Consider the following 10,000-nt stretch of genomic DNA (forward strand, 5'->3'; position numbering starts at 1 on the left):
GGCCCGACGGACGCTAAGATGACGCTACGATGAAGTCGCACGGTCTGACGGACGCTACGATGAAGTCGCAGCGGGCGTTCGACGGGTCTGATGACGCTACGACGAAGTCGCACGGGTCTGACGGATGCTAAGATGACGCTACGACGAAGTCGCACGGTCTGGACGGACGCTAAGATGAAGTCGCACGGCCCGACGGACGCTAAGATGAGCGCTGTTACGATGAAGTCGGCGGTCTGCGACGAGATGACGCTACGATGAAGTCGCACGGCCCTGACGGACGTTGAGTACGATGAAGTCGTACGATCTGACGGATGCTAAGATGAAGTCGCATGGCCCGACGGACGCTAAGATGACGCTATCGATGAAGTCGCACGTCTGACGGACGCTACGATGAAGTCGCACGGTCTGACAGACGCTAAGATGAAGTCGCACGGTTTGACGGACGCTAAGATGACGCTACGATGAAGTCGCACGATCTGACAGACGCTACGACGAAGTCGTACGCATCTGGACGGACGTTACGATGAAGTCGCACGGCCCGACGGACGCTAAGATGACGCTACGATGAAGTCGCATGCTGTCTGACGGACGCTACGATGAAGTCGCACGGGCCTGACAGACGCTAAGATGAAGTCGCACGGCCTGACGGACGCTAAGATGACGCTACGTATGAAGTCGTACGGTCTGCGACGGACGCTACGACGAAGTCGCACGGCCCGACGGACGCATGACGCACGATGAAGTCGCACGGCCCGACGGACGCTAAGATGACGCTACGATGAAGTCGCACGGGTCTGACGGACGCTAAGATGACGCTACGATGAAGTCGTGCGCCTGACAGACGCTACGATGAAGTCGCACGGCCCTGACAGACGCTAAGATGAAGTCGCACGGTCTGACGGATGTTGACGATGACGCTACGATGAAGTCGTACGGCCCTGACGGACGTTAAGATGAAGTCGCACGGCCCGACGGATGTTAAGATGACGCTACGATGAAGTCGCACGGTCTGACGGACGCTACGATGAAGTCGTACGGCCCTGACGGACGCTAAGATGAAGTCGCACGGTCTGACAGACGTTAAGATGACGTTACGATGAAGTCGTACGGTCTGACAGACGTTACGATGAAGTTGTACGATCTGACGGATGTTAAGATGAAGTCGTACGGCCCTGACGGACGCTAAGATGAAGTCGTACGGTCTGACGGATGTTAAGATGAAGTCGTACGGTCTGACGGACGTTAAGATGACGTTAAGATGAAGTCGTACGGTCTGACAGACGTTAAGATGACGTTACGACGAAGTCGTGCGATCTGACGGACGTTACGACGAAGTCGTACGATCTGACGTACAGCGTGGGGATGAAAATAACTTCCCTAATATCCAGTTTCCCTCAGATAAAGACTGCGTGGTTAGCGTCCCCAGATGAGTCTTGAGTCAGACATTTTTGACAAGAACAACATCTCACTCGTTGCTACTGCGACGTTTCGGGGTCCGTGCAACGCTTATCAGTTCAGTCCTCTAAGCACAAACACATTGGACATTTGGTATTCTCTCTCTGACCCCAAAGTCTGTCAGTTTGGGGATTTTTTGGTCCATATGCACCAATGACCTGCATAGTCCACAAAGGAGAAGGAGAGAATACCATTGCAGTATTGAATAATTGGAGCCCAGATGCCATTATATTTGAACCCATTTTTCTGTCTGTCCATGTGTTTGTGCTTAGAGGACTGAACTGATAAGCGTTGCACGGACCTTTCGGCCCCTCTGAACCTTCGTCACGAGTATTTTCGGGGGTTTATATTTCCATTACGAAGGTCCCGAGGGGCCGAAACGTTTGTAGCGAGAGCACAGTGCGAGATCTTGTTTAATGTGATATTTTCCTACGCACCTTCATCGAAGGATTGTTGGATGTGTGAATAGTTTCTTGGTGAAGTGAAATACAGGAAAAGCACACGCTTAAGTAATCATTAATGAGGCTTATAATATATATATTTACATCTTTTTGTTTGTTGATTGTACCCACATTTGGCGCTAACTTCAGTCCATGGTTACTAAGAAATAATATATATTTTAAGGTTCAATGTCTAAGTAAATATGAGGGTATTACATTATTATTATTATTATTATTATTATTATTATAACAGTTACAAGGACTCTAAAGGCTCTGACCCACCAACCAGACGGCCGACCGTCAGCAGTAAAGCCAGTGGGACTGATCAGTCTCCCCGAGTAGTCCCCGAAAAATGAAAACCGGCAGCTGATTGGACGAACGTGTCACGTGGGTCTGGCTGCTCCCCGACCATCATGGCGTCTCGTTCAGAGTACGATCTCATATTGTCCTAAAATAGTTCACCGTAACGTGTTTCTGGAAACATCTGAAGAGAGAAACAGGCCGTGCAGCTGCTGAATCTGTCTTCATTTCAGATCAACAAAGGTCAGTTTAGAAGATCTTCATCAGATGTTGAGAGACTCTAGTCACGCTCATCCCGCTCCCCGTTTCCTGGTTAGCTCTCCACCAATCAGATGGCTCATTGAGTCTGACTGCTGGCAGTGCCCGCCCCCCCTGATTATACATGTCCAATCAGCCCAAATGAAGGCCGACGGCTCCTCCGATAGACGATGGCACGGAGCACACCGACCAGACTCGAGTCAGCGACCTCCCAGACTGTCAGACGGACGGTTATCGGGTTGGTGTGTCGGCGCCTTTAAAGGAATGTTGTTTTGGTGGAAGAATGTGTAAAAGGTCTCCTTTACCCGGTGTGATAACGTCACTTTTCATACCGTGAAACGGTCCATCGCTGCGGTTCATTCACACGTTATTTAAACGTTATTTAAACATGAAGGCTCGATACGAGCTAACGTATCGTTCAGGGAGGATAGAAGCAGAGAAAAGGCTTATAAAGATATCTCTCCTCTAAGGAACAGCTTCCACTCTTTTCACAATAAAAGCCTGTCAGAAAAGGAAGGAATCCTGCCCTATGAGGCCCTGAGAGGCTTTTATTGTGAAACATCTGTGCAGGAAGTGTTTGCTGTTTGTTCATCAAGCTATCCTTTTTTTTCTGTGCATCACAACTGAAAGAGTTGAGCTAACGGAGCGAGGGTCAAGGGTTGTCCTGATGGCGGGGAAGGTAAAGGGCCGCCACGAGGGGAAGTAAAGGGCCGCCACGAGGGGAAGTAAAGGGCCGCCACGGGGGGGAAGGTAAAGGGCCGCCACGAGGGGAAGGTAAAGGGCCGCCACGGGGGGAAGTAAAGGGACGCCACGGGGGAAGTAAAGGGCCGCCACGGGGGGAAGTAAAGTCGCCACGGGGGGAAGGTAAAGGGTCGCACGGGGGGGAAGTAAAGGGACGCCACGAGGGGAAGTAAAGGGACGCCGGGGGGAAGGTAAAGGGCCGCCACGAGGGAAAGTAAAGGGCCGCCACGAGGGAAAGTAAAGGGTCGCCACGAGGGAAGTACAGGCCACGAGGAAGTAAAGGGTCGGGGGAAGTAAAGGGCCGCCACGGGGGGAAGTAAAGATCGCCACGGGGGAAAGTAAAGGGCCGCCACGGGGGGAAGGTAAAGGGTCGCCACGGGGGAAGGTAAAGGGCCGCCACGAGGGGAAGGTAAAGGGTCGCCACGGGGGAAGTAAAGGGTCCTACACGGAAGTAAAGGGCCACTACGAGGGGAAGTAAAGGCCGCACGAGGAAGTAAAGGGCCGCCACGAGGGAAAGTAAAGGGCCGCCACGGGGGAAAGTAAAGGGCCGCCACGGGGGGAAGGTAAAGAGCCGCCACGGGGGGAAGTAAAGGAACGCCACGGGGGAAGTAAAGGGACGCCACGAGGGGAAGGTAAAGGGACGCCACGAGGGGAAGTAAAGGGACGCCACGAGGGGAAGTAAAGGGTCGCCACGAGGGGAAGCAAAGGGACGCCACGAGGGAAAGTAAAGGGTCGCCACGAGGAAGTAAAGGGTCGCTGGGAAGTAAAGGGCCGCCACGGGGGGAAAGTAAAGGGCCGCCACGAGGGGAAGTAAAGGGCCGCCACGGGGGGAAGTAAAGGGCCGCCACGGGGGGAAGTAAAGGGCCGCCACGAGGAAAGTAAGGGTCGCCACGAAGTAAAGGGACGCCACGGGGGGAAGGTAAAGGGACGCCACGAGGGGAAGGAAAGGGACGCCACGAGGGAAAGTAAAGGGCCGCCACGAGGGAAAGTAAAGGGCCGCCACGGGGGAAAGTAAAGGGCCGCCACGGGGGGAAGTAAAGGAACGCCACGGGGAAGGTAAAGGGTCGCCACGGCGGAAGGTAAAGAGCCGCCATGGGGGAAGTAAAGGGACGCCACGAGGGGAAGGTAAAGGGACGCCACGAGGGGAAGTAAAGGGACGCCACGGGGAAAGTAAAGGGTCGCCACGGGGAAGGTAAAGAGTCGCCACGGGGAAGTAAAGGCCGCCACGGGGGAAGTAAAGGAACTAAATGGGGGAAGTAAAGGGACGTCACGAGGGGGAAGGTAAAGGACGCCACGAGGGAAGTAAAGGGACGCCACGGGGGGAAGTAAAGGGACGCCACGGGGGGAAGTAAAGGGCTGCCACGAGGGGAAGTAAAGGGCTGCCACGAGGGGAAGTAAAGGGTCGCCGGGGGGGGAAGTAAAGGGCCGCCCGAGGGGGAAGTAAAGGGCCGCAGGGGAAGTAAAGGAACGCCACGGGGGGAAGTAAAGGGCCGCCACGGGGGGAAGGTAAAGGGCCGCCACGGCGGGAAGGTAAAGAGCCGCCACGGGGGGAAGTAAAGGGCCGCCACGGGGGAAGGTAACGCCACGGGGGAAGTAAAGGGCCGCCACGAGGAAGGTAAAGGGTCGCCACGGGGGAAGTAAAGGGAGCCGCCACGGGGGAAGGTAAGGGTGCGCCACGTGAAGTAAAGGGCCGCCACGAGGGGGAAGTAAAGGGCCGCAACGGGGGAAGTAAAGGAACGCCACTGGGGGAGGTAAAGGGACGCCACGAGGGGGAAGTAAAGGGACGCCACGGGGGAAGTAAAGGGGTCGCCACGGGGAAGGTAAAGGAACGCCACGGGGGAAGTAAAGGGCCGCCACGGGGGGGAAGTAAAGGGAACGCCACGGGGGGAAGTAAAGGGCCGCCACGAGGGGGAAGTAAAGGGGCCGCCACGGGGGAAGGTAAAGGTCGCCAATGGGGGAAGTAAAGGGCCGCCACGGGGAAGGTAAAGGGTCGCCACGGGGAAGGTAAAGGGCCGCCACGGGGAAGTAAAGGTCACCACGGGGGAAGTAAAGGGCCGCCACGAGGGGAAGTAAAGGGCCGCCACGGGGGGAAGGTAAAGGGCCGCCACGGGGGGAAGTAAAGGGACGCCACGGGGGGAAGGTAAAGGGACGCCACGGGGGGAAGTAAAGGGACGCCACGAGGGGAAGGTAAAGGGACGCCACGAGGGGAAGGTAAAGGGACGCCACGAGGGGAAGTAAAGGGCCGCCACGAGGGAAAGTAAAGAGCCGCCACGGGGGGAAGTAAAGGGACGCCAATGGGGGAAAGTAAAGGGCCGCCACGGGGGAAGTAAAGGAACGCCACAGGGGGGAAGTAAAGGGTCGCCACGATGGGGAAAGGTAAAGGGCCGCCACGAGGGGGAAGTAAAGGGACGCCACGGGGGAAGTAAAGGGCCGCCACGAGGGAAGTAAAGGGTCGCTGGGGAAGTAAAGGGCCGCCACGGGGGAAAGTAAAGGGCCGCCACGAGGAAGTAAAGGGCGCCGGGGGAAGGTAAAGGGCCGCCACGGGGGGAAGGTAAAGGGCCGCCACGGGGGGAAGTAAAGGGCCGCCACGAGGGGAAGGTAAAGGGCCGCCACGGGGGGAAGTAAAGGGCCGCCACGGGGGGAAGTAAAGGGCCGCCACGGGGGAAAGTAAAGGGCCGCCACGGGGGGAAGGTAAAGGGACGCCACGAGGGGAAGTAAAGGGACGCCACGGGGGGAAGTAAAGGACGCCACGAGGGGAAGTAAAGGACGCCACGGGGGGAAGTAAAGGAACGCCACGAGGGGAAGTAAAGGAACGCCACGGGGGGAAGTAAAGGAACGCCACGAGGGGAAGTATATGTGCGCCTGCTCTACCCACTGATCCAACCCGGCCACATTTATTTTATATATATATATATATATATATATATATATATATATATATATATATTATTTGCCCCCTTCAGCGTTTCACTTTCCCCGGGCCGTCATCAGCTCTTATTGTTGAACCCTGCAGAGAAACCGGTGGAAGTTGAACATTTTTAAGATTCAAAGGTCTGATCTTGTGTGAACATAGATAGCTCAGTCATCAGTTTACAGAAAGTTTACCATGAACGTTACGTTCCTGAACTCTTGAAGTTTCTTCAAAAAATGAACCGTTCTCAAACATTAAAGCAAATTCAAAGTTCAAATCGATATATAAACGCGACTTCAGGATCCTCTCAAACATTCATTTCCTAAACGTCTGGAGGCCGGAGCTCAGCCAAGGTAAGACACTTTCACACTTTCTCGTTTTGTGAAGCCTTTGGAGTTTTAAAAGACAGATCTCGAGTGTTTTAGGCTTCATTACCACTGCTACGTTTTGGTTTGAAAAGGAATATCTTCTGCATTCCCCCTGCTCTGGTGTTCCCCCCTCTCATTCCCCCTGCTCTGGTGTTCCCCCCTCTCATTCCCCCTGCTCTGGTGTTCCCCCCTCTCATTCCCCCTGCTCTGGTGTTCCCCCTCTCATTCCTCCTGCTCTGGTGTTCCCCCCTCTCATTCCCCCTGCTCTGGTGTCTCCCCTCCCTCTGGTGTCCCCTCTCATTCCCCCCTGCTCTGGTGTTTCCCCCTCTCATTCCCCCCTGCTCTGGTGTTTCCCCCCTCTCATTCCCCCTGCTCTGGTGTTTCCCCCCTCTCATTCCCCCCTGCTCTGGTGTTTCCCCCCTCTCATTCCCCCTGCTCTGGCGTTTCCCCCCTCTCATTCCCCCTGCTCTGGTGTTTCCCCCCTCTCATTCCCCCCTGCTCTGGTGTTTCCCCCCTCTCATTCCCCCCCTGCTCTGGTGTTCCCCCTCTCATTCCCCCTGCTCTGGTGTTTCCCCCCTCTCATTCCCCCCCTGCTCTGGCGTTTCCCCCCTCTCATTCCCCCTGCTCTGGTGTCTCCCCCTCTCATTCCCCCTGCTCTGGCGTTCCCCCCTCTCATTCCCCCTGCTCTGGTGTTCCCCCCTCTCGTTCGTTATACCAGAATGTTCCCATGGTAACTGTTGATGTCCAGTATACCAGGATGTTGATGAGATATGAGGTTTGGGCGTGTTAGTTTAAACAGAGATTAGTTCTTCTACTGGTGCACCGAGATCACTTAAAAACCAAAACGTAGCGCTGGAGATGGCGCCTTAAAGCTGTTTCGTGCTTCTTGCGTTCAGCGTGGTCGGGGCGCTGTGGACTGCGTGCATGCTCGCTGCGCAGACCCTCCGCGCCCAGTCGCCCAGGCCGCGATTGCGTCACATCGCCGACCACAGGAAGCACGAAACAGCTTTTAGTCTGAGTGAAGCCAGACTGTGTGCCGCCATGTTGACTCTCCTCCATCTTTGCTTCTTAACAGGCATCATCATCATCTTCATCATCATCTTCGTCTTTGGCGGCAGCGGCGCTGTCTTCGGCGAGAGCGTGCCTGGACAAACCGCCCGCCGACGCCCCCACTCAGGCTCCGCCCCTGACTCCGCCCCCGGAGCCCTTCGAATACTACGACGCTGGAAATCACTGGTGCAAAAACTGTAACGTCACCTCTGGTTCCATGTTTGATTTTTTCACACACTTGCACAGCAAAACGCACCGAAAGGTTGGTTTGGTTTTTATATTTGATATATTTATATATTATATATCTGTCCACATACACTCCTGTTGAAAAGCCACCAATCAGCTGTTGATCTGATGATCTTCCATAATAACTATTCAGACCATCAGAATCAGAGACTGACTGTGGTTGATGCTGCACACACAGAACAACAATAATACATATTAATATATGATACATACATGTTATATAATATATAATGATAATACAGAAACAACACGTGTGTGTGTGTGTGTGTGTGTGTGTGTGTGTGTGTGTCTTTGTGCGTGTGTCTGTCTCTGCGTGCATGCGTCTCTGTGTGTGTGTGTGTGTGTGTCTCTGCGTGTGTGTCTGTCTCTGCGTGCATGCGTCTCTGTGTGTGTGTGTGTGTGTGTCTCTGTGCGTGCATATGTGTGTGTGTGTGTCTCTGTGTGTGTGCGTGTGTGTGTGTGTGCGTGTGTGTGTGTGTGTGTGTGTCTCTGTGCGTGTGTGTCTTTGTGTGTGTGTCTCTGTGTGTGTGTCTTTGTGCGTGCGTGTGTGTGTGCGTCTCTGCGTGTGTGTGTGTGCGTGTGTGTGTCTCTGTGTGTGTGTGTCTCTGTGCGTGTGTGTCTTTGTGTGTGTGTCTCTGTGTGTGTGTCTTTGTGCGTGCGTGTGTGTGTGCGTGCGTGTGTCTCTGTGTGTGTGTGTGTGTGTGTGTCTCTGTGTGTGTGTGTGTGTGTGTGTGTGTGTCTCTGCGTGTGTGTGTGTCTTTGTATGTGTGTGTGTCTGTGTGTCTCTGTGCGTGTGTGTGTGTGTGTCTTTGTGCGTGTGTGTGTGTGTAGTTGTAAAGATGATTTTCTACAAGCTAAAAGCATCACAGAGAGAGATTCAGACATAGATCAGTTTTTCTACTATAAATCTCCGTGGCAACAGGTTTCTGACTCTTCAACAGGAGTGTGCGTCGGCTGTGCAGAGCGATATCTTTGTGTTTGTTTGATATCCACACCTGGTCAGCCCTTTACGTGTTCCTTCTCCTCCCAGACTCTGGACCCGTACGACCGGCCCTGGGCTTCCTGTCCGTCTAAAGCCGGCAAGAGCCTTCTGTTGGAGGAGAAGCTCACCAAACCGGCCAAAGGTACTCGCACATTTCCCCAAAAATCAGCCGTCAGATCAGAGGTGGAAAGTCCCAAACTACAGTCACTCACGTCACGGTCATCCAGTCCCTTTGTTTGGCTACTACGTAGCTCCGACATGGAGCTACCTGTACAGCTCTCACTTAGCTAGAACTCCCGTTCTAGCTAAGTGAGAGCTGTACAGGTGTACAGCTCTCACTTAGCTAGAACGGGAGTTTTGGGGGCATGATCTAAAGAGTGCCTTTCTGCCTCTTAACAGACACAAAATGCAATTAAAATGGCTGTGCAACATGAACAGAGCCCTTACATGACAACAAGACTCTGTCTCCTGCTGGTAGCTAGCTCGCCCTGCTAGCTTTCATCAGGGATGAGTGTGTTGTTCAGCCAGGCTTTGGGATAATCATCACGCAGCAGTTCTGTGTGTATTTGTAGCATATATATCCTTTTTGTGTGCGATGGATCTGGCGTCGGAGAGTAGGAGACTTGGCAGTGGCGATCTGTGTGGTAGTTCCCTTAGCCGGGCTAGCAGGCCCGACTAGCATCCTTGCTTCTGCTTCCTCTTATGTCCCCGCCTTCCTCGCCTTCCTCGCCTCCCGCTGCTGATAACAGTCAACAGAGCGCCCGCTGGTCTGGTGGATGTCCTCCAGAGGACAGATCATGCCTTTGCGGCGAAAGATTGTAGTTTATTTCCCCCTCAAAAATAGGTAATTGAGCACTGTAGTGGTTATGACCATATCAGTGACTATATAACTACATGGAAGCAGACCAAACGATGTCTGTGGCTTGCACAGTAATGGCGTTACTGAAGCTTAGCTGTAGCATCGCGCTGTCTCCTGGGAAGTCAGTTGTAGCAGGAAAAGGTAAACAGTAGTGTGTGAAGAGCGTTGTTCACAAGGGAAGAAGCTTGGAGTAACGTAACTATGGAGAACATAGCAGATATACAACACACGGAAGAGCCCTTTGAGTTTGATGGTCGTCCTTATTTATTCTAACCCGAGTAAACAGATGAAGAACTAGCCTCACAAGAGTTGGAGAGAACGAGAGAGACGGACAGAGAGGCAACAGGCAGATGGAGCAGCTGCTCCAAGTCTCCTACTCACCAACGCCAG

General features: G+C 53.8%; 1 protein-coding gene across 3 annotated transcripts in view; it reads left to right on the forward strand.

The window, feature by feature from the left end:
* The window catches only part of znf318 (zinc finger protein 318), a 36,847-nt gene that overhangs the window by 17,333 nt on the left and 9,514 nt on the right, over window positions 1-10,000 (forward strand). For all 3 annotated transcript variants that reach the window (XM_078281622.1, XM_078281623.1, XM_078281624.1), the window contains exons 12-13: window positions 7,549-7,785; window positions 8,800-8,893. In XM_078281622.1, the coding sequence (XP_078137748.1) occupies window positions 7,549-7,785; window positions 8,800-8,893 (331 nt within the window). The remainder of the gene's footprint in view (window positions 1-7,548; window positions 7,786-8,799; window positions 8,894-10,000) is intronic.

This window comes from Sander vitreus, chromosome 23 (genome assembly GCF_031162955.1).
Source record: "Sander vitreus isolate 19-12246 chromosome 23, sanVit1, whole genome shotgun sequence".
NCBI classification, from domain to species: Eukaryota; Metazoa; Chordata; class Actinopteri; order Perciformes; family Percidae; genus Sander; species Sander vitreus.